General features: G+C 46.4%; 1 protein-coding gene across 3 annotated transcripts in view; it reads right to left on the reverse strand.

Annotated features, from left to right (window-relative positions):
• The window catches only part of EVC2 (EvC ciliary complex subunit 2), a 144,157-nt gene that overhangs the window by 36,825 nt on the left and 82,110 nt on the right, over positions 1-25,222 (reverse strand). For all 3 annotated transcript variants that reach the window (XM_081236924.1, XM_081236926.1, XM_081236925.1), the window contains 5 exons: positions 23,802-23,977; positions 21,092-21,251; positions 16,205-16,659; positions 12,109-12,313; positions 8,413-8,535 (listed from right to left, as the gene is read on the reverse strand). In XM_081236924.1, the coding sequence (XP_081093050.1) occupies positions 8,413-8,535; positions 12,109-12,313; positions 16,205-16,659; positions 21,092-21,251; positions 23,802-23,977 (1,119 nt within the window). The remainder of the gene's footprint in view (positions 1-8,412; positions 8,536-12,108; positions 12,314-16,204; positions 16,660-21,091; positions 21,252-23,801; positions 23,978-25,222) is intronic.

Here is a 25,222-nt window from a genome sequence, read left to right on the forward strand (position 1 = left end):
ACATGCTGCAGAGCAACTAAGCCTGTGTGCACAACTACTGAGCCTGCGCTCTAGAGCCCACGAGCCACAACTACTGAGCCCGTGTGCCACAACTACTGAAGCCTGCGCACCTAGAGCCTGTTTTTCCAACAAGAGAAGCCACCACAATGAGAAGCCTGCGCACCACAACGAAGAGCAGCCCCCACTTGCTGCAACCAGAGAAAAGCCCGCGTGCAGCAATGAAGACACAACGTAGCCAAAAATAAAATAAATAAATTTATAAAAAAAAAATTCTGCAAGGAAATTTCCCAGAATTCCAAGATTGGTCAAACTATTCATCAAGTACGGGAGCAGAATAAAACAGCTTCAGTCTCGCCAAGCTTTGAAATATTAAATCTCCCATGTGTCCTCTCCTAGGAAACTAACACAGGCTATATTTCATTAAAATAAGGAACATATCGGGAAAGAAAGGGGTGAAGTGAATTTGTAGCATGACTTCAAGATGGCAGCTATACATAAGGTACCGAGGGCAACGTCCAGATTGGAGCACATCTCTCCAGAGGTACAGAGACAGATGTCCTCAAGAAGACGGAATTAGTAGAAGACATGACTTGTGTGATAGACCTGATAGGATATTTGGCCATCCATCAAGAAGTGATTGAATTAGTGATAACTACATAAAAAAGTAACCAAAAAAGAAACCAAAGGACAATAATAACTCCAGAAGAAACAAAAAGTTACAGAGGAATAAAAATAAATCTGTTTTTATATGGCTCAGATGTGAAAAACTTTTAAATAATCATAATAGAAACCTTAAATACGGATCTAACTATATGGAATGTGGGGGAGGACAGGAAGGGCTTATGTGTTGCAGGTTGAAAAAGACAGCTAAATCTTACCTTCTATAAAGAAAAGTGAATAGATAATACCCAAAATAGAGAAATCAAGAAATGGGAAGACTAAAGATATGGAGGTAAACACCAAAAGATAAAACTAAAAAACTTAAAAGTTGTTACCTCTGGGGATTTGAAAATGTCTATGTGTGTGGCTGCAAGGGGTGCTTTTTTCTTCAGCACAAAACTTGCAGAGTTACATGACTCTTTAAAAGAGTGCATACATGTGTAAGTTTGATACAGATGAAAAGTAAATTTTAGAATGGACAATATAGAAGAATGATACTACATTCAAACTATCCAAAGATAACCATGGCAACATTTTGGTATGTGAAAAGTAGAAGTAGAATAAAAGATTAGACTGTTCGTAAGGCCTTGAATGTTGCGCTCAGGAATCTGGGTTTTGTTTGGGAGCAGTGGGAAACTATGAAGCTTCCCTTAGGAACTCTGCTCAATATTCTGTAATAACCTAAATGGGAAAAGAATTCGAAAAAGAATAGATATGTATATGTATAACTGAATCACTTTGCTGTACACCGGAAACTAACACAACATTGTTAATCCACTATGCTCCAATATAAGATAAAAATTAAAAAAAAGAAAGAAACTTTCCTTAAAATGATGTTTCAGGGAGATGACTTTGACAGAGTCTGCCTCAAGGGATAAAACAGGGGCAAGAGTAGACATGAAGAGAACCATCTGGAGGCTTTCCCAGTCTTGGTAGGTGGATGAATGGATTTTCTCGCCTCTTCATAAAATGCATTCCCTTCCAATATGCCTTTTTTTCTAAGCTTTATAAAGACCTGTACCATCAGTTTTCTCTCTTGTCAGGTCATCTGAAAATGAGCACATTATTCTCATGCTTAAGCTCTAGTCACTTCTGAAATGACAGGTGTGTGAAGAGCTGTTCCTGACAGAAGCGCCAGCCACCTCTGCATAATTGCCGAGGCTGCTTCAGAAACACACTAGGATGCGTGGTTGATTGCAGTGCAAGAGTTCCACTCCTGATGGAGGGGTTGCTAATGAAGTATGCAAGCATGGCATATCGTGAAACCTGGAAATAGTGAATGAATAATAGATGGGTGAACGGTTATGTGGTAGACACACCACCCAGATGGAGAGCAACATCATTAAAACAGTACCAGAGATTGTGCGTGAGCAGAAAATATGGTCATGTCACTTTCATTTATATTTAAATGTTCCTAGAGAAAATTTATGAGAAATTTATATATACTTTGTGCAAAACCAGCAAGAGAATGCACCAAAGATGAACTGAAATATTGCCTTCATTTCTGGATCCATCAATTAAAATTCTGCTAACAGAACACAGAGGTGGGCATCAAGAGACTGGAAACTTATCCTTGCTGAAGTGTCTGGCCTCAGGGCCCCTCAGTCCCCAGAAACCAATCCAGCTCTTGACAGGGGCTGGGATTGCAACCTTAACCTCCATCTCACACTGACAAGTAGAAGGAAAAGAACAGGTCAGACTAAGACACGGCCCCCCAACCCCTAGAACCAACGAGAGCAGAGGTCAGGAGAGGACTGGCCAACAGAGACTGACTTCTAGAACTACTAATGAATATATCCTGTGAAATACCCTCTACGAAGTGCCTAAATCTTGTCAATTTTTCCTCAAAAGGTCTGAGCTTCTCAGTGTAGCTGTCAGGACTCTCATGACCTGGGTCCTCCCTGCCTCTAGTGCTCCTTTCTCCATATCTAACAGAAAATACTCAGCCTTTTTGAGGACAAATAAAGCCACAAGGTAAGCCTCAATAAATTCCAAAGACTTGTTATCATATACACTTTGTCCTCTATCTAAAACATACTAAACGTAGAAATCAATAACAGAAGGATAGTTTTTTTTTTCTTTTTAAGCATCTGTTAGAAGTAAAAATCAATCAAAAAAGGATAGGTTAGAAAGTTCTGCTTCTGGCCATGATACAGGAACAGGGAATAAATTTACTCTGTAACCAGATTTGCTTTCCCACAGCTAGAAAACTAGACAAAGATGCAATGGTTTTCAGACACTGGACAACAGGCAGCACAGAACTGGGATACTTGAGAGAAAGGAAATAGACAAGGCGAGCCCCACGGTTGCCCCAGCTTACAGCCTGAATGCAGTTCCTAGTACACAAAAGGATGTGTTGGGGAACCCAGGGAAAGACCAGCAGGCTCAGTACTTTCAGAAAACAAAAGCAGAGTTTGGGAGGCCCCTGTGCCTAGAATTTGTGGGGCAGAGTCCTAAAGAGGAGGGAGCTGCTGAGAGAGAGAGAGAGAGACAGAGAGAGACAGAGAGAGAGAGAGAGACAGACAGACAGACAGACAGACAGATCCAGAGATTTTCAGGAGTGTCCTCAAGGCTTTGGCTGAATACTGTGCATGCTTGAAAAAAACCCAAATAACAAACCGATGTCAGGCCAGGGAAAGAACCACCAGAAAAAATAGGCAGAACCATTGCTGGAGCTCACACAGAGCTGGGAAGAGTTTGTGTTCCCACTACCCAGAGTGAAAAGACCCCACAACACACAAAGTATCAGGTAGAGTCCTCAGAAGTGTGTTGCCTCAGCAGCGGGGATACATTAGTCCTCGACTAAAGGCAGCTCTTGACCTAACCTAACAAAGCTTAAAAGCAAGCCTTGAAAGGATAAAATTAATCCAAAATAACCTACCTACATGTCAAAACTTCACTATTAAAGAAAATACAAAATCCAGTACCCAACACGTAAAATCTACAATGCCTACCATCCAATCAAAAATTACCATGCATGCAAAGAAGCAGGAAAATATCCATAATCCAGGGAAAAATCAACCAATGGAAATGAGAGAGGTGATGGAATAAGCAGACAAGGACCTTGAAACACTGATAAGAAAAAGAAATGAGGTGTAAGGATCAGAAAGGAGGCTACGAAGCTGTGATTATTTGTAGACATTATGACCAAATGCAAAAAATCAACAGAATCAACAGACACATTCTCACAACAATCTTAAGAGGTAGGTGCACCTATAGCATCCACACTTGAAAGATGAGTATGCTAGGGCATAGAGTGGTTAAGTAACTTGCTCAAGGTCACAAGGCTATAAAGTGACAGAGATAGGGACTTGGACCCAGCAGTCTGGCTCCAGAGATAGAATAAGGGAGTCTGGAAAGACTTATAAAAATTAGTAACGTTTCTTTACATCAGTATCAAATAAGCCGAAAACATAATTGAAAATAGGTAATAACTCACAATTGCAACTAAACCTATAATGTATCTAGGAATCATCAAAAAGAATACACAAGACCTTATGTATATGTATACCTTATGCATAAGGTGACCCTATGATTTATCGCCCAAGTCGAGAGTAAAAGGAAGAGCTAGCGGGAAGGGACATGGGGATGACAGGGGAGACTGGGACTGTCCCAAGCATATCGAGATGGATGTTCACCCTACTTAATGGAAACAAATATAAAATCTATTAAAGATCCTAAAAGAAGATCCACATAAAATAAGAAACATTCCACCTTTTTGGAGGGGAAGACAATTCTCAAATTAACCTGTAATTTTAGTTCAATCCAACAGAAATTTATCTTGGAACTTGATTAACTTATTCTAAAATGTACATGCCCTCCAGAGTCCTCCAGGTTGAAAATAATGCATCTGTGCATTTGTAATGAGCCCATCAGAAGGACTGGGATGTCTGTGGAGTGTCACAGGTGCACACCAGCCACTTAGGATGGCTGCCTCTGACCAGAGCTGATAACGCGTCAGCTGGACAGAAAAGGTGGGCAGGCAGGAAGTCCACTTTCATGCCTCTGCCTGTCTCTTTTCCTCCCTGAATCAGTCGTACAAGTCTTTCTGAATGAGTCACATACCACTCATTCAAGGCAGAGCTCAGCATAGTCAGGTGGCTTCTATGTGAAAGCAGGAGGCAAACTTGTAAACGGTCGATGCACAAACTGGCTGCTCATCTAAAACCGCGAACATCTCAAGTGCAGGATCCTGCAACAGTGCCCGGCCCAGAGAACAGGCTACAAAATGTTCTAAAGGAGGAAGTGAAGGAGAATGAGAGAAAGGGGAAAGCTAAGAAGGGCAAGGAAAAGGAAAAAGGTGGAAGAAAGGGAGGGGACAGGGGGAAGAGGACCAAACAGCCCTGCTGGGAGGCTGAAGCCTTCTCGCTGTCACTGCAGACCCAGCACCATGATGGAAAGGGCAGGGGTGATGGAAGCAGACGTGCCTTGGGGGAGCCCCAGCTCAACCACTCACTGATGGCGTGACCTTGGGCAATTCTCTCAACCTCTCCGGATGGCAGAGTCCAGACCAGGGACATATCAACCTGGGGCTGAGGGTTGCAGGGATATCTGATGCAGATTCTAGTAAAGAAAGGGGGCACCTGGCAGGTGCTTCCAGCATGCTCTGCAACCCCAGCTGTGAAGCCACAGTCCCTTTGGGGACAGTATGCTGCCAGCCAAGCAGGGGCTTAACAATGGGTCTTGGGGCAGTGGCCATTAGGTCCCTGCTCCATCTTGATAGCTACATGAGCTTGGAAGGGATTCCCAGTCCTGAAGCACAATCAAACAACTCTCAGCTGCTGGCATGCCCCCCAAGGGCTGTCATTTCTGTGTAATTACCCTGCAAATAAAAAATCTGGGGCTTCCCAGGTGGCGCAGTGGTTGAGAGTCCACCTGCCAATGCAGGGGACACGGGTTCGTGCCCCGGTCCGGGAAGATCCCACATGCCGCGGAGCGGCTGGACCCGTGAGCCTTGGCCGCTGAGCCTGCGCATTGGGAGCCTGTGCTCCACAACGGGAGAGGCCACAACAGTGAGAGGCCCATGTACCGCAAAAAAAAAAAAAAAAAAATCTGAATAATTGCCGCTCGGATGCTAAGAGATGCAGTCGACCGATTTCAGGAGGAACATCAAAGCTGCTGACTGGGGAGTGCCTATTTTATTGGCACTTGCCACAGTTAGATAGCCATTTGTGTAGATGGCCTGTCATGAAAAGGTCACAGCTGACAAATGACTCTTGGCTGCCTTTCTCCATGAGGCCGGGATTAGGTAGCCTATGAGTTGCTCCATTATTGGGGAAATGGGCACTGGAGCCTACTCCAAAGTTAAAAAGCACCTTCCAATCCATTTGTTCCTCACAAATCCAGTGACTAGTGGGTTATCATTGTCTCAATCCTGATTTTACAGATGTGGGAGCCAAGGCACGTTCATCCAACATTACACAATTGTGGGAGATAACCATGTTCCGTGAGAATATTCCCTGTCAAAGACGAAGAAGAGATAGAGCTTTAGTTTGAAGTGCTGGATCCACCACCGCCTGGCTGCAGAAACCTGGATGAACTCACTGTGGAGACTCAGTTTCCACATCTGTAAAATAGGGATATGGACCGTTCCTACCTCTTAAGGAAGTCGGGAGGGGTAAAGCCCATAATGGAATGAAAGAGAGACAGGCTAGAATGGGGGAAGCATGTGCGGTCAGGTGAACTCATGGTGGGTGGGCTGCTGAGTTTGGCTCAGGAAACTTCGGGACCTTCTCAACCCATCCTTCATCCTGTCCCTCTCCTCCTTCTACAGCGCTGGTGAGACTCAGCCCATCTTCCCAGACAGGCACTTGAGACCCTCCACCCCGGGTCTGTTCCCCCATCCCCTCGGGAGACCCAGCACCCCAGCAAAGCAGCCTTTTCACGGGGCTGCAGACTCTGGGCTCCCCTGGACCTGCATTGTGTCCTTGGCCATGGCTCAGGCCACCCGGGCAGGCTTGGCTCAGCTCTGCTCTGGGAGCCCCACTTCTGCTCCTCCAGGAAGGCTGCCGCCAGGACCCCCCCCCCAGGGACACCTGTGATTGTGTGACTGAGTCTGTTTAACTCTGGGATGTTTAGCAAACCCAACTGGCTCTCATACTAATTTCTATCTTCTGAATTAGCCTTTAACAGTAAGACAGATGATATTTCCACCTGTACCTGCCTTAGTCTTTGTCTTGTGTCTCAATTTTATATAGAACACAAGTGGGAATAGGGTGCTACTTCTTGTGTCCCTTAAGACATCAACAACCTGTACACACCTGGAAGGAGCCATGACCTTGCCTGGAGCAGGTTCTATGGCTCTTTGCTGGATTAAGCATTTGTGTTCTGAGAAATACACTTACATTAAAAAAAATTAAAATAACTAAGTAAAGGACCTGAGGGACAGAAGATAGGAACAAAAACAGCAGCTCTAGAATATGGTCTGTACATCCACTCACTGACACAGTCCTCTGGGAGTCTGCCCTTTGCTGGGGAAGGCAGCGGGCCCCCGGCAGTGACAACACGGTGTCGACTCTTACATGTCACCTCCTCAGAGAGACCTCACCTGACTCTCCCACCTATAGTGGATCCCACTTCCCCCTCGCCATCCCCTCACCCCATCACTATCACACCATCTTATTCATTTCTTTATCGGCACTGACCATGATCTATCATTTTAAGTGCTCTTTGTCTAGAATGTGCGTCTCTGAGAGCTGGGACCACCCCAGCGGTCGTGAACACGATGCCTGGGACATTGCTGCCTCCTCAGCATCCCAGTGGAATGAAGGAACAGCGTGAGATACGCTAGGACGGGAAAGGAAGTTGGCAGGGGGAGGGGTAAGTGGGAGAACTGGGTGTTCCGGGAAGGCTTCTTGGAAGAGGGGGCACCTGAGGACAGAGGCTGTGCCTTAGGACAGCTGAGGACAAAGTCCACTTCTTCAGGTAAAAAGAAGTGGGAAGGTAAATCCAGGAAGAGGGAAAGACAAGGGTAAACAGCACGTGGTCATACGCAGTATGTGCAGAAACAAAAGTGTAACAAAAGGGGGCTGGTGAGGGAGGCTGGGTTGCTTGTGGGGCACAGAGGAGGGTGTGCAAGATAAATGCGGAGACAGAAGTGAAGCAGCACAAGTGAACCCCTCAGCACAGAGCCAGGCACAAGGATGGTGGCAACCACAGGCCACGGAGGCAGCACGAGAGATGAGGCCAGAAGAATGGACCAGAGAGAGACCTCCTGGGGGAGAAGTGGAGGAAGAGGGTTCCAGGCAGAAGGACCAGGTGAAAAGGGGCGGGTGCGCGGGGTGGGTCCCACCTGCAGGAACACAGTGTAAAAACCAGGTGCTGCGGGGAGGAGGAAGGGGAAGCTGGGGCGAAGTGAGAGAGTGGCATGGACATATATACACTACCAAATGCAAAATAGATAGCTAGTGGGAAGCAGCTGCATAGCACAGGGAGATCAGCTCGGTGATTTGTGACCACCTAGAGGTGTTGGATAGGGAGGATGGGAGGGAGGGAGACAAAAGAGGGAGGAGATATGGGAACAGCTGTATACGGATAACTGATTCACTTTGTTATAAAGCAGAAACTAACACACCATTGTGAAGCAATTATACTCCAATAAAGTTGTAAAAAAAAAGAAAAGATGTTAAAAAGAGAAAAACAGGTGCTGGGTGGAGATGGACAGTCACAGCCCCCAAGGGCTCTGTGTGCCCTTAAACTGGGCAGCTGTCAGCCCTGCCATGTGCTATGAGGAGTGACAGATGGAACACTGACCTTTTCAACCAGGTCTTCGGGGGCCTGGTCCTCAAAGAGCTGAATTTTATCTTCAGTGCACTTCTTCAAAAGGTCTGTCTTGCTTTTGCTCTTGGAGCGTGGCTTCCTCGCCTTGGACTGTGGCTGGAGAGAGGGGAGAAAACATGGACGAGAAAGTGATCACCAGTAGGTTGGTGCAGACCCTGGTCTCCCCAAGCCCAGAGAGACTCCTGCAGCCCTGGGCATCGCACAGCTGTCTTAGCCAGAGAGGGGAGGAGAGATGAACACTCTCCTGGAATGAACTCCGTTCATGGGCCTTCGGTCTCGGCATACTTTGGGAGCTAATCCCGTCAAAGGGAGGAGAGGGATGCTCGTGGGCAGAGCCGGAGCTTTGCAGTCAGACAGACAGCGGCCCCACCTGCGTCCACCTCCTCTCCAGTGGGGGACCTCAACTCGTCAGCCTCTGTGAGCAGGCACAGGATGGAAGAGGTCCTCGTCCTTGGGAAGCTTACAAAATAGCGGAGGAAAAAATCAGTAAACATGAAAACAAATAACTGACCAAGACACTCTCAGAGGGTTGGTGAGTGCCATGAAGACAAGGAGACAGAATGAGCATGCTGGCTATTATCTTACATTAGGCAGATGGGGACACGTTTGCAGAGGTGAACGGCTGCTGAGGACATCTGTGTGCATGCATTCAAGGAGGCATTATGTGTGGGCTTTAACACATAACATCCTCCTAGAATAAGAGTCTGCACAACGTACACACACATACCAGCTTCTCACAAATGTAAAGAAGTGACATTGCAGCTGTGCCCTGCATGACAAGGTGTCAGGAGTGTGAAAATGTGGGAATAGAAGGTTCCAGACCCTGAAGACCTGAAGCCCAGAGCAAAGGTGAGAGGGGTCGAAGAAGAGGTTGTGTGGGACTTCCCCGGTGGTCCAGTGGTAAAGAATCCGCCTTCCAATGCAGGGGACCCAGATTCGATCCCTGGTCAGGGAACTAAGATCCCACACGTTGGCGGGGCAACGAAGCCTGCGTAACACAACTACTGAGCTCACACGCCTCAATGAGAGAGTCCGTGTACTGCAAAAACTACGGAGCCCATGCACGTGCTCTGGAGCCTGCCCGGAGCCCACACGCCACAAAGAGAAGCCCGCACTTCCATAACGAAGACCCAACACAGCCAGAAAAAAAAAAAGAAAGAAAATAAATAAATAAGATAAATAATTAAAAAAGAGAAGAGGTTGTGGGTGCTCAGTAAATTGATATTCAGTGAATGAATAAATGAATGAATGAGTGTAGCAGATGCTACACTCTCTGAGCCTCAGTTTCCAGACCTGTAAAATGGAGCTAACAATACCTACTTCACAGGATTACTGCAAGAACATAACACAATGGAACGTAAATGTAACATAATCTAACATAATAAACAGAAAAATATAACAATACACCATACTGTAACACAACACGATAGAACATAACAACATGCTATAACAGAATGTAGCATAAATGAGAATATAACAATAAGACATGACATAACATAGCAAAACAAAACACCATGCAGTACAGCATAATGTAGCATGACCAACACAACACACACCATATCTAAGATGCTCAGTGCAATATGTGGCTGGTGGTCACTCCCCATGAGGGCCAGTCCTCCTCCCTTCCCAACTCACATACCCACTCTTCCTCCACTATTTCACTGTCATGATCTCCCAGAGCCTGCTCTAGACCTGGACTCAGGCCTGCCCACCAGACTCTGACCCGGCTCCTATGGCCATGGTGATAATGCAAGAGAAGACCCCCATGTCCTCAGGGCCTGCCCCAGCACACTTAGAGGAAGCAAGCACGTACACAGCAATTCACTGAGATCAGAGACCCCCATTTGACAGAGGAGGAGACTGAGGCCAGAACAGAATTGGTGGCCTCAGCCGCATCATGGGAGCCCTAAGAACTAGATGGTGAGCTTCCTGACTCCTGCACCCAATGTCTTTAAAAACTCGGGCTGGGCTCAGCTTATCCCATGAGTGAACTATAGTTTTTAATCTCCTGATCTAATGGTGATAATACGAAAAAGAGGAAATTGGGGGTCAACCCCTCTTAGGAACAGAGCTAGGCTGATGGGTAAGACCCTGAAGCCCAGAGCAAGGACTGGCACTGGAAGGGGGGGGAAGCCAGAGTGGGGCGAGGGTGGGGCAGATCGTGTGCCTCCCTCCCAGCCCCACGCACAGTGATGTCAAGTCAGTATTGGCCTTGGAAGGTGTATTTACACCAGGGAAATAGGCAAATGCTACAAATCAGGAACTCTGCACCCCCAATGAGAGTCAGTTTACCAGCACATGACTGATCAGGGGTCAGACCACAGGGGGTCTTGAGATCATGGTAGAACTTATAGCTGGGCAGAGAGCACCAAGGATGTGCCTGAATTTTGTTTTCTCCTCAAGGAGAAGCAGTAGGTTTAAAGTCAGAAAACACCAAGACCAGTCCTTCTGCTTCCTGCTACGTTGGTCAATCACTTTTCCTCTGCTAGTTGGTGCTTTCATCTGTAGAATGGGGACAAACTATCTACCTCCTGGCCCTGCTATGAACCACAGATGAACTACTGGAAGTGTAAGTGATTCGAAATGTTTTCAATCTCAACATAATATCAACTCAAGGGAAGTCCCCACATTCCGCCCACATCCAGTGGTTGGTTGGTTCAGTCAATAAAATTTATTGCACACCTATTATGCACCAGGCACCTTCTAGGTGCTGGGATGGAGTGGTGAATGGGAACTACAAACAGGGATCTTGTTGGCAGTGGGAGCACAGACGATGAGTAAGTCGAGAAACCAGGACATTGCAGATAGCGATCAATTCTCTGAAGAAGCGGGAACGCAGCATGTGATAAAGGATGCCTGGGAAAGTGGTGATCTTGGATAGTGCTCAGGGAAGACCTCTGTGCAGGTGACATTTGAACTGAGATGTGAAAAGACCATAAAGAGCTGGCCCTGTGAGGTTCTTGGCAAAGAAAACAGCAAGTTCAGAGGCCTTGTCTCAGGTGGGATTCCCCAGAGGCAGAGCCAGAGACAGGGACTGGGGTGCACACAGTTTCCTGAGAGAGGACCTCTGTGCAAGGCATAGGGGGTGAGGGAACCAGGACAGGAGGGGGAAAGGGCCACGCATGGTGGAGGTCTCAGGTAGGGTCTGGCCTTGACTGGTCCATAAGGGGCTCCAGAGTAAACCCTGCACCCAAGAGTTGCCTCGTCTGTGGCACATAACACGTGCTCACCACAGGCATCTGTCAATCGTCACCCGACGAGGCCCAGGGTGAGAGATGCCCTTTGCCACCTGAGCTGAGCATCTTCTTTGTGTCACTTACAGAAGTACTCTGAGTGGGTCACTGGCTGTGGCCAAGGCGGGGGCAGGAGGAAGAGTCACCTTTCAGGGCAGGTGGCTCCCATCGCTGAGGGGAATGCTCAGGAGAGGGGCACAGCTGTGAGCCGTGAGTGGCAGAGACTCAGGGCCATTGGTGGACAGTGCAAAGTCCAGGTACCAGTGTGTCCACTGCAGAACTTAAGGTGCTTCCAGGAACAGCTGATGCCAACAGGGCCAGAGAGGAGAGGGTGGGAGATGAGCTGAGGGTTGGTGGCGGAGCCAGATCCTACAGTATCAACCGCCAGAGGAGGCCCCGCTTCTGCACCCACGAGGCCCCGAGATGCCCATCCTACCTGCAGCTCAGGGGCGGCCAGTGTCTGGTCCAATTTCAGGAACTCTGCTTCTCGCCATGCGGTTTGAAATTGCTGCAGCAGGACTCGGGCCCGGATTTTGGGAAGGGCCAAGCTCCTGTCCATCTGAGCGAAGCAGCCGTGAACTTCCTGCCTCATCCCGAGCAGCTCCTCTTTGGACAAGGAGAAGGCAGAGGACCAGAGCTTCCTGGAAAAGCAAGAACAGTGATATGTTTTAGTGGAGAGAAGACAGTGCAGGGTGTGCTCGGGGGAAAGTGTAAATTCAAAGCTCCAACTCCACTAGTCAAATCCACATCTGGAAAAAAACCACCATCTCCTTAATCGGGCATTCATTCCACAAGGATTTCTTGAGCACCTAATGTGTGTCATGATGGACACAACATCATATCATGGCTAAGAATTCACAGTTGAATGAGACAAGCCTGTGAGCAGGCAACAGGCGTCCCAGCGCTCATGACCTTGAAGAGAACCTGTCTCCGTTTAGAACAGACATGAAGACAAAGAACTGTCCAACGAGCCTGGCCAGCAGCAGATTGTAAGTAGGGACCAGCAGCCCAGAGGAGAGATGCCCAACTCGGCAGGTCATGGGGAAGGGGGGCCTTGTGCTGGGTCTTTATAGGATGACGAGTGACAGCTCTCATTTAGGGAAAACCTATTCTATGCTGGAAACCGTTAGGGGCTGACTGTGTCCTCCCAAAAGATATGTTCAAGTCCTAACCCCTGGTACCTCTGAATGTGACCATATTTGGAAATAGGGTCTTTGCAGAGGCAGTTTAGAAGTAAGTTAAGATGGGGTCATATTGCAATAGGGTGGACCCTTAATCCAATATGACTGGTGTCCTTCAAAGAAGAGAAGACACACACACAAGAAGGCCATGTGATGATGGGTCTACAAGCCAACAAGTGCTGAGGATTGTAGCAACAGCAGAAGCTAAGAGAAAGGCGGGGATCAGATTCTCTCCTGGAACCTTCAGACAGAGCATGACCCTGCCAACACTTTGATTTGGACTTCTGGCCTCCAGAACTGGGAGACAATACGTTTTTGTTGTTTTAAAGCCCCTGGTCTGTGGTGCTTTATTATGCCAGCCCCAGGAAACATTTACTGGCATCCTCACTAATCCTTTGGCGACTCAGTCCTCAATTTACAAATGAGGAAATTAAGGAATGTCCCCCTCTTCCTCCCAGGCAAGGACTGCAGCCACTCTACAGGGGAGAACGGCCACAAGCTCTCTTTCCCACCTCTGGGGATCCAGTCTGGCCAATGAGGTGGAAGAGGAGGTCTGCTGGGACTTCTGAACAGAACGTCCTCCCTGACCCAGGAGACAGCATCTGGCGGGAGGCCATCTCTTCTGTCCTGTTTTGGGCAACGTGTGTCTGTTCACTGATCACTCAAAAAATCTTCATGTGGGCCTGTGGGACTTCAGCTCACCTAGAAAGTTCTCTCGTGGAAACAGAATAAGACCGAAAGGGCTGACTTGGGCCCCCAGACAGAAGCGGTCTGAAGGCCCCAAGCCCATGTATTGGGTTCCCTGGGACTCACCAATTTTTCTGAAGCACTTTAGGAAACTGCAGCTGTTCCTTTGTACCTTCCCTCGTGGAGAATCTTCGCCCTACATGTTTGCTGCTTACGTGGACTCCAAGGTGAAAGCAACTCTGAAATGAACCTGAGTCTTTATTCTTGCCCATCTTCAAACTAGATTGGCCCAGGGTGGTCTGGCTTTAATCCTCCACTAGGTAGGCACCAAGATAATACAGAAATATAGGAGATAGGGTCTTTGCCCTGAAGGATTTTAAAACCCAGGCAGGAGTTTAGCAAAAAGGTCTCAAAGACACTTTCCCTGGCAAAATATGCATCTTTATTGATTTTTATTTTATAGGACCAGGTTTACAGCAACTCTCTCTTGCTTGAAATTGAGAAGCTTATAAAAATATGTTTCAAAACTATTGTGCAAAGCCATTTCTACTTAATGCCTCAGAAATAAAGGCTACAACCTTTTAGGGTCTTAAATAAGCAAAGTATATAAGCAGACTCAGATTGTGTGTATTGTTAGTTGACCCCCTTTAACCCTTAGGAAAATCATAAAGAGTTTTCTGATACCAAAGTGAGAACTCTCTTTTCCTGTTGAAGGACTCAATCGGCGGCTGCTTTAATAATACTCCCTGCAAAATGGAACCACATGAAGTCAAAGAAGATGACCATCCAATGATGGGAATGTCAAGTCCGATCCATACACTTTGAAGAGCCCAAAGTAGGCTGGATCGAGCAAAGAGACTTTGGTCGAATGTAGATTGAGCTGAATAATTACTGCTGAGAACAATTCATGGGAATAAGAAGTGGCATTTAAGGATCTGATTTGTATGGGCTTGGAGAAGACAGCATCTTGTTTGTTCAAGAAAACAAAAGCTAACAAAGATTGTGAACTAAACAAGGACAGAACCATAAAGAAAGAGAGATGAGAAGGAGGGGAGAGGTCACTTCATCTAAACCAAGACAATCTCACCCTCTGTGAACACCTGGGACTTCTCCTCCCTGGCAGCAAGATCAGTCCCTGGGAATGAGCACTTAAGGAGGAGGCACTGCATCCTTGAGGCCAGGAAGACCTTGTTCTATGGGATGTAACTGCCACCAAGGAAGGATGGGCACTGCAGAACGATGCTCTGCTATCTGGTATCCCTGAAAGGGTTCAAGGAGAGCTCAGGCCTTGGTGCAGATGGGGAGGACCACCGACCTCCAGCGAGCAGCACGCAGGATCAATAGAGGAGGGGGACAGGTGGACCGAGCAGATAGACTGAGAAGGATGCCTTCCCCTACCCTCCCCCAACGCCCACCCCCAACACCCCCTCTACAATTCTATGTCGATGCAACCTTTTCTAATCAAAAGGGCTTCAATTCAATTCAGAATTGAAATTGTGGCTAAGATCCAAACTGAACTGTGGAGTGGCCATACCGAGGAAAGAAGAGTCAAAGGGCTTTGGTTTTGTTTATTCGCTTGAACAGTGTTTTCTGGGTTGGTTGGTTCCTTTAAGGAATATTGATGGGTGGGTCCGTTGGTTAAAAGGAAAAGAGTGCTACGTTATAGCCAAATGGGCACAATTACGCCCTTATGTGTAAACAGTCTATACTACTCTAAATAAATAGACTGGGAAGATGGCGGTTACTGTTTATCTTCACTGTGCTGCTGTTGCTGGGGGTTTTGATTCTGTCTTTCATGCGGTGAGACTGGTCTCCCCTCTTCACACCCAGACAAGGACCCACCCAGCTGTTCCACCGCCTAGTCTTGCCCCGCCTCAGCAAGGCAACAGTGGGCAGCAACTCGTTGCTTCCATAGCTTTCCAATGGCTTTTAAAACATGAGTGGTGCAAATTATCCATTATTTTATAATTATTACACCAGGATTGCTGGCGGGCCATGGCTTACAACATCCTAGTCAGAAGTGGATGTCATTCCATGGTTCTTGAATTCAGTGAATGAAGGGGCCCCGTAAAGAGATGGTGCAGCGGGCCGTAAGGCCTGGAATGAAGGCCCACTACCATGTGCTCCCCGACATCTGCTGACAGAGGGAGGGCCTCATGTGGCTTAACTCTAAGTTCTCCTCCCCACCCTGCTCCTGTGGACAAGCTCCCCTCTTCACACAACACTTCTCATCAAGGGGACCAGGCGCAATTCCTGCTTACTCATGAGCAGTGGGTTTCAGTTTCCTGCCAGCCTGTAATTGTCCAAACAAGCCCATCACATCCTCTCATGGGAACCTGGGGGCACCTCACCCTCTTGTTGCTCTTGCATTGGCCAAAAAGTTTGTTCGTTTCCCCCCTCACGTGAAAAATCCGAACTTTTTGGCCAACCCAGATTCAAAGCCTGCCTCCCACGAGCCCTGGTTGTTTGCTCTGCAACCCCTGAGTGGCCCTGGGGGGACATGCATTGCCCGTCTTCCCTGGGCTGTGGGTATAAGTGACTAATACACTGCTGTCCAGAGTCAGATGGCACGTGTCTGGCCATCCCCATAACCAGGTGGTGGAACCCCTCCCCCAGCAGTGGGAGGAGAGGAGGCAATGAAAACACACAGGGATTAAAACTCACGTGAAGATCAAGTGCTCCCAGTGTCTCAGCTCCGCCTGCTCCTCCGTGGAGGCCTCCAGAGCATCGTCCTTCAGTCTCTGCCTCACGCTCTGGATGCCCTCCTGGCCCCTGTCCCTCTCCTCGCCTTCGAGCCGCTCGGCCCGGGCGGCCAGGTCCCTGCTGTGCTCCTCCAGGATCTGCTGCAGGAAGAGCCAGGGGACCCCGCGCTTGAGCAGCTCCTGGGTCATCACAGAGTTCTGCAGCCGCCGCAGCTGCTCTGTGGCTTTCTCGGACAGTGAGAGGGTCAGGGCCCTGAGCTCGTCTAGGGCAGCCTGGTCCAGGCGCTCCTGCAGCTCCTCCAGTGTGGCGCTGTGCTCGGCCACCAGGCTCCGCCACTGGCCCATGTACTGGCGAGCATCCTCAGCCGCCCCGAAGGCTTCAGCGATGGACAGCCTTTCTCTCCGCTGCTCCTTGTGCTGGCAGGAGTTCCAGAACAGACAATTAACAGGGGCTGGGACTCGGTTGTACAGCCCTTGGGGAAAACACTCTGGTTGCAGGAAGCACAGAATGTCAACAGTCCTTTCCCCAATCACCTCCCATTTAGCAAATTATTCTTGAAAACAAAAAAAGTAACATAATTTAAAGACCAATGGAGATGGCCAAAGTAGCAGCAGAGGAGAATTGAGCCACGAAATGGAAACTTTGAATAAATGCTTTGCTCTTCTAAAACCAACTAAGATTTTTATACAAATAGGCTAATAGGACAGAAATACTGCAAGAGCGTGTTCAGAACTGGAAAGACTCTTGATTTCTCCCCATAGTCAAGACTTAGACAACAAGGGAGGAAATTTCTATTAAGGTTTTTATCTTCTTAACACATCCTCCCCAAAGGAGAAGAGTGTGTAACCTGGTTCATCTTTAGTAAAATGTGACCACCTTTTACTCATTTGTTTCAAAGAAGGATCCAGAACATCTTTTTTTCTCAGATATAATATTCTCTCTATTCCCTTTACTCATTTGTTTCAAAGAAGGATCCAGAACATCTTTTTTTCTCTTCCTTCACTCAGATGTAATATTCTCTCTATTCTCTCTATCTTGCTCTCTTCTTCTGGACTAGACAAAATCTGCCTCTGTCTATGTTAATCACAGTATTCCAGAGGCAAGGGGTGGCAAATTTCATAATTCAAAGATTTATGGTGAGGATTTAAGCAAAAGGCTTAATCTGCCTCACCCAACTGAGCTTTTAGCAGTACCTCCTTTGTCTGAGGTTGCATCGTTTTTAAATGAATCAATAAAGTTGATCATTGTTCCCCCCTCCCCCAAAAATAAAATTATTCTTTAGAAAATAACCCAAAATGTAGTGAAAACTTCATTTGTTCAACATTTATTGAACACGTATCTATTGAGTAGGTAAAACCCAAGAAGCAGACCACCTGGGCTCCTATCCTGGCTTCTCCACTTACAAGCTGAGCCACCCAAAACGAGTGTCTGGCCCTGTCTGGGCCTCTACTGCCTAATCTGTAAAATGGGGATAATAATAGGATCTACTTCACAGAGTAGTTGTGAGGATGCAATGAGTTGCTAAAGACATGTGTAACTCTTAGAGGAGGGCCTGGTGCAGAATTGGCATCAATGAATGTCTGCTATTATTATTACCAAGTCCCAGGCACATAGGAACTGAAAATTGAGATATCCTAAGAGAAAACCCCCCTGAGATCCATGAGAGACAATTTAAATGAGGAGGTCACAGAAGGCCTTTTAAAGAAGGAGACCCAAATGGAAAAACAACAAGGTCCTATTGTATAGCACGGGGAACTATATTCAATATCCTGTAGTAAGACATAATGGAAAAAAAAAAAAAAGGCTAATCACCACCAAGAGTAATTATAGTAATAATATGCTACTACTAATTTTAAAAAGTTAAAAAAAATAATAAAGAAGGAGACCCGGGCTTCCCTGGTGGCGCAGTGGTTGGGAGTCTGCCTGCTAATGCAAGGGACACGGGTTCGAGCCCTGGTCTGGGAGGATCCCACATGCCGTGGAGCGACTGGGCCCATGGGCCACAACTACTGAGCCTGCGCATCTGGAGCCTGTGCTCCGCAACAAGAGAGGCCCACGCACCGCGATGAGGAGTGGCCCCTGTTTGCCACAATGAGAGAAAGCCCTCACACAGAAATGACGACCCAACACAGAAAAAATAAATTAATTAATAAACTCCTACCCCCAACATCTTCTTTAAAAAAAAAAAAAGGAGAGCCAAGGGAGACCTGAGGGATGAGGTCATATCTCAGTTGGGTTAAGATGTGGGAAAGGATATTCTTGTGAGAAAGAGCAGTAGGCATAAAGGCCCTGTGCTGGGAAAAAGCTGACATGCATAGAGATGTACATCACAGTGTTATTAACAATAGTGCACCTGTGGATAGTCTGGGTTCTATTTTGTGCAAATATGTCTTGTTCATGGGTCCGGGTGACCAGAGAGTGTCAATTCCTTCCTTCTACAATATTAGTTGAGCACCTACAATGTGTCCTCAGAGCTGAGGATATGACACAAACCTTTGCCTTTGTGGAGCTATGTTCTAACTCTGTACCACTCGCAAGATTGATCAAAAGCAGCTGTCAGAAACAGTACTCATGGAAAACTGCTGAAATATCTGCAGTTCTTCCAACCTTCCAGATCCTAGCCTTGAATCAGGCCAGACCATCAGAGAAGTGTGTTCTTGGGCCTCATTGCTTTGATCCTTGAGCCAGTGGAGATGGATGAGGTGATGCTAAAGATGGGGTGGAGCTCAATGGTCCAGGTGAGAATGTTGGGCCCAACACTTGATAATAAAAGCAGAGTTTTTAATCAATCAAATTAAGTTATTCTGTTTCCCTTTCCCTCCCGAATGGCACCAGACAACAACCTGTGTTATCCCATGTATCTAGTATCTCCTCTGAATCTGTCCTTGTTCCCATGCTCAGGACATGCTCTCATCAGTTTTGACCTGGTCAAGGTCTACAGCCTCCCATTGGTCCCATTGTAGAGGTGGTCAAGGTCTACGGCCTGGGGCTCCTCCAACTCTATCCGCAGGCTGCTCACATGAGCTTCCTAAATCCCAAATCTGATCTTCCTTCTGCAACTGAGCAGGACCTGTGGGGCTCCTGGGCATGGGAGCCTTTTGAACAGCTGCTAATCAGGGAAGGGAGGGGATGCAGAGATAAGGGAGGAGCAGCCAAGAAACAATAGTGCAGCCTTGGGGCAGGGTCCCGGGTTCCGCCTCAAGGGATACACATAACAGTATCTTTGAGCTCTTTTACGGAACTAAAACCCCCAACAAATGGAAGATGTTAGCATTCTTCATTCCAGAGAAGGTAATGACCTGCTCATCAGGAGACCACCTGAGGGCAGATTAAGAAACTGCACACACCCTGATCCTTAGCAGCATCTCTGCCCTTGAACCACTGCTACAAAACTCATCACCAAATCATCCGGGGTTGGGACACAGTTTTTCACGGCACGAGCCCGCTGCGTCCTTCTTTGCCTGACAAAGCAATAAAGCTATTCTTTTTTACTTCACCCAAAACTCTGTCTCCAAGATTTGATTCAGCACTGGTGCACAGAGGCCGAGTTTTTGGCATCATTTCTCCTCCTGAAAACCCTTCAGTGTTCCCCACTGTCCTCAAATGAAGGTCAGCTGACAGCCTGGCACACTGCCTTCATTGACGGTGCTGCTTCCCGGGCGTGCCTCCTCCAGCCCCCACCCTCTGCCCTCCCAGCTCATGTTCTCGGAGCTCGAAGCACAGCAGGGCACCCTTGCCTGAGTGCTTCACCTTTGAACAAGATGCCTCCCCATCCCCTGCAGTGTCCTTCCTGCCTTGCTCGCACCAGATGCTCATTTGTCCCCCAGAACTCGGGTTCCCCAGGAGATGGTGACTTCCTCTCTGTGCTACCAGAGCATGTAGGGAGCACATGATGCATTTCTGCGGTTGCTGGTTGGTCTCTCCCCCTCGAAGTTCACAAACAGCTGAGCAGGTCAGTGTCAAGGACAAGGCTGAGGCTCTAAGTCAGAGAGGCCTGGGCTCAATTCTACATCTGCCACTCACTAAACATGTGACCTTGACCTAATTACTTAATACTGTGATCTGAATGCTTGTGTTCCCCCAACATCCATATGTTGAAACCTAACATGGGACATGGTGGTGTTAGGAGAGGGGGGCCTTGGGGAGGTGCTTAGGTCATGAGGGTGGAGCCCCCTGAATGGGATTAGTGCCCTTATAAAAGAGACCCCACACTCACCCACAAAGCTCCCTCCCCCTTTCCACCCTTCTGACTTCTTCTGCCAGCAAGAAGTCAGCTGTCTGCAACCAGAAGAGGGCCTTCACCAGAACCCGACCTTGCTGGCACCCTGATCTTGGACTTCCAGCCTCCAGAACTGTGAGATATAAATTTTGGTTCTTTATAAGCCACCCAGTCGGGTACTTTGTTATAGTAGCCCAAATAGACCACAACACTTAAGCCCTCTCAGCCCCAAAGTCTTCATTAAAAAAAGAGAAAACAGTAGCATCTACCTCATAGGGTTAATGTAAGGATTAAATAAAATACATAATACACTTAGCACAGTGCCAATTAAACACTCCATAAATGTAGCACCCATCAGTCATTATTCACTGGAACCAGCACTCCTATTCCCTTGCCCTGGCAGACATTACTAACCTACTGCAACCCTCAGCTTTGCTAGGACCTGTAGAAATCTTGACACAGCATTCCAAAAAGCCACTACTAATCAACTGTAGATGGCACATCAGGATGCCTGCCCAGTTGCCCTTTGGATCCTAGCCCTCTGATGGCAGTGCCTGGCATGGAACCTGGCACTTGGTGGGTGTTCACAATGATTATGTAAAGAATCAAGAGCATAATTGTTTATATACCTTTTGCAGCATCTCTCGTCTTCTCTTAATTATTAATTTTTGGTGGAGTTTTTTCTTTTCCTGCTTTAAGTCATTGTCCAACTTCTGTTTTATAGAAAAGACTTCTGTCTGAGCCCGCTCCAAGAGCACCCGCATCTGATCTTCATCCAAGTAGCCTGCTCTAGATGAAAAAGATGCAGAGTTAGTTAACACACTATCCAAACTCACCTGCAGCTTGACTGTGCTGTGGGTGAATGTTTATCTCCATATCAGTTTGGTTTGAATCAGAGAAATCTCTACCATCAGAACGAGCAGGAGAACAGGGAGCTAAGACGTTACTAAAATGCAGGAAGGGTAAGGTCAGCTTTTTTAGAGATGTGCAGAGAAAGCTCAGCATCCTGAGAGAAATTACAACTGGGCAAGAGTTCTTGGAGACAGCAACATTCAAGGGGACCACTGTGGGACAGATAGAATCTTCCAAGAGGAGATGGTAGATTAGGAAGCCCTAGTGACAGGAATGGCACAAGTAAAGTCCAAGAGGTAAAATGTAGGGAAAACTCGGTGTGAGGGTTAATTCTGTTTATCAACTTGACTGGCCAGGGTGCCCAGATTAAAGATCACTTCTGAGTGTGTTTGTGCAGGTGTTTCCAGGTGAGACTAATATTTGAATGGGTGGGCTCAGTAAAGCAGATGACCCTCCCCAATGTGGGTGGGCACCCAGTCCACTGAGGGCCTGAACAGAATAAAAGGTGGAGGAGTAAGGAATTCACTTTTTTTTCCTGCCTCACTGTTGAGCTGGGACATTTTATCTCATCTTCTCCTGCTCTAGGGCTGGGATTCCCCTGGTTCTCAGGCCTCTGGACTGAATTACACCACTGGCTTTCCTGGGCCTCCAGCTTGCAGATGGCAGATTTTGGGTCTTCTCAGCCTCCATAGTCACATGACACAATTCCTCATACATATCTTACTGGTTCTGTTTTTCTGTTGCTGCCACTATCACCACTACCATTCCCAGTCTGTCTGCATCCTTGGGCTGGGCCCCTTGCTTGGCATACAGCAGATTCACCATGGAAGCTTCCTGAAGGAATGAATAGGTGACTAAGCAAATGGTAGATATGCATTTCAGAAATATAAGTCTGTGCCAACCTATTAAAATAGGATTTAAAAATCAGAGGTACAGAACACTTCCCTGGTAACTGCTCCCAATGGTATAACCAGCTGTTGGGTGCTTCTGTTCCAGGCAAGGAGCTGTTTCTTTCACTCGAGTGAAAATGAATCAGGAATGGCAAGTTAACTGCAGTGACAAATTCATTAGCATCTTTGGGTGGGAAGTGTTCACATAATTTGCACCTTACCAAATCCTCATTAAAGAGGGCAAGAGAGCTGCCAAGTCCTAGTACAATTACCCAGGTAGTAGAACCAATTCATAAAAGCATGGCTTGTCCTAAGAAAGCCAACCTTATCATCATGGCCCTACTCATTTTAAAGCTTGTAACCTACAAAGAATAAATTTCATTGTTGACAATTATGCGTCTCAAAGACTAGCTGAGAAGGAACACTGTCGAAGGGCTAGAGGCTGCAGTGAGCAGCACCATTTACCTGGCTGCATGGTACCCAAGTGTTGCTGAGAAAAAATACTCAGAATCCAAGATAAGCATCTGTGTTTTTATACTTAATTCCAAAGGCCAAGACATGGAGGCAACCTAAATGTCCATTGACAGATGAATGAATGAAGAAGATGTGGCATATATATATATATATATATATATATATATATATATATATATATATATATATATATATATATATAATGGAATATTACTCAGCCATAAAAAAGAATGAAATAATGCCATTTGCAGCAACATGGATGGACCTAGAGATTATCATACTAAGTGAAGTAAGTCAGACAGAGAAAGACAAATACCATATGATGTCACTTATATGTGGAAGCTAAAATATGATACAAATGAACTTATTTACAAAACAGACTCACAGACGTAGAAAACAAACTTACGGTTGCCAAAGGGGAAAGGCGGGGAGGGATAAATTAGGAATTTGGGATTAGCAGATACACACTACTATGTATAAAATAGATAACCAACAAGGACCTACTGTATAGCACAGAGAACTATACTGAATATTTTGTAATAACTTATAAGGGAAAAGAATCTGAAAAAGAATATATATATATATATATATATATATATATATGTATGTATAACTGAACCACTGTGCTGTACACCTGAAACTAACAAGTCAACTATACTTCAATTAAAAAAAAATACAAAAATAAAAACAAACTCCTTCCCCACCCCCAAAAAAACAAAGGTGAATAAAAGAGCCAGCGGTGTCCTAGAGCTCAAGGAGAAGTGGGCTATCCCATCACACAGTTCATGAAAGACTCCACCATTGATTTCTCTATGAAATGTTTGGGATTTGCTTTAAAATAACTCAGGGCAGGGATGTATAGCTACATCAAGATTGCCCACAAGCTGTTACCTACTGAAGTTGATGATGGGCACATGTCGGCTCACTGTATGGTTGTCTCGACTATTGGGTACGTTTTAAAAATTCTGTAATGCAAAGGATTCTTCCAACTAGAGAATTCTTAAGAAATAAGTCAGGAGCAGCCAGTGCATTAGCTGAATGAACAGAAGTAGATGGTCTTTGATGAGGAATGTTGGGGCAAGGCTGTTTGTTTGCACCATTTTGGGTGGTTTGGGGGTTTTACCTCTCGTGTTTCTGGATAAGGAGGGTCAGCTGAGCAGAAGCAGTGCTAAGCAGGCCCTGCACACGGGTCTCTGATGACTGTATGTTCTGGACCAGATACTCCCTGTGGCCAAATCTTTTACTGAGATGGTATCTCTTACTAGCCTGGAAAAAGTCCATTAACTCTTCTACATTCTCCTGTTAAAAAAAAAAAATCAAGAAAGTATGCTTAAATAAAATTTAAAGAAAATTATTTCTAGTCAGTTAAAATATTACATTTCCTTTCTGAAGAAAATACACGGGAATAGAAGCCCTGTGATTAACACCTTAAATGTCCCCGCCCCAAACAAAAGCTCAGAAGAAAATTACATACTAATAAGAAATGAGGGTTTTGAAAAGTGTATTTGAGACCCAGATGGTAAAGAGTTATCAAAACAATTTTGCTTCCCTAGAAATGGAATATAAATTTCACTCAGGCATCCTTCACCCATGCACAGTCATACCTGTGACACTCCCCAAACACAGCACCAGGACAGGTGCTGAAGTTCTGGGATAAATTAGCCACCAGCTCTGACCCCAGAACTCCCACACTCATGGAGGACACGAGATGAGCCTGGTCACAGAGTAGCAAGAAGTTCTTATAATGTAAAAAGTGCATAAGAACCCAAGCAAGCACAAGAGAGTAATAATAGTCTTGCATATACTGGGTGTTTTTGCTGGGCCTGGCATTGGACCCAGAGCATTTCTCGTCCTTTGTAACTTAATTTAGGGAGAGGATACTATTATCCCCATTTCACAGATGAGGAAAGAGAGTCCATATCACACAGCTAGTAAATGACTGAGCAGGGATTTGAACTCAGCCATCTAATTCCAGGGCCTGTGTTTTAACTTCATAATAGGCTGTCTCCCAAATCCAGCTTCAACCAGTAGCATAATAATTAGACCAGCAGTAATTAAACCCACGGTAATTAAAACATCAGCCTCAGTGTACTATTCCACTGACTGGCTCTGCTGTCTTTTTTCCATCTGGGGAAATACTGTCCATGCAGTGGGTTACCCGAAAGTTCAACATTTTGTTCAATAAGAAACGTAAAATGTTTTTCTTTCCACACAAAAGCTATAATCTCTCCAGGTCCAACACCTGAGGATTTGCACTCTCCTGACAGTGAAAAGCAGAATGGTCGATGGGATATGGCCAAATGCCAGCTTCTCTCTGAGAGCTCCTGGCAGCAGAATCAATACAGCAGGAACACTGTGGTGACATTTCTATCCTCTACGGAGCTGGTTCACGTGAGTCAGCTGACCTGAGCCCTTGACATCGGGAAGCTCAGAGGCGGGATCCTCAAATACTAACCTGTCTGTGCCTTGGGACTGTCACCAGGGCTGTTACTTTTTTGTCCCCAGTATTATTAACAATAACACGTGTTCTTTCCAACATGGGGA

This window comes from Mesoplodon bidens, assembly GCF_964165515.1.
Source record: "Mesoplodon bidens genome assembly, chromosome: 1".
Lineage (NCBI taxonomy): Eukaryota > Metazoa > Chordata > Mammalia > Artiodactyla > Ziphiidae > Mesoplodon > Mesoplodon bidens.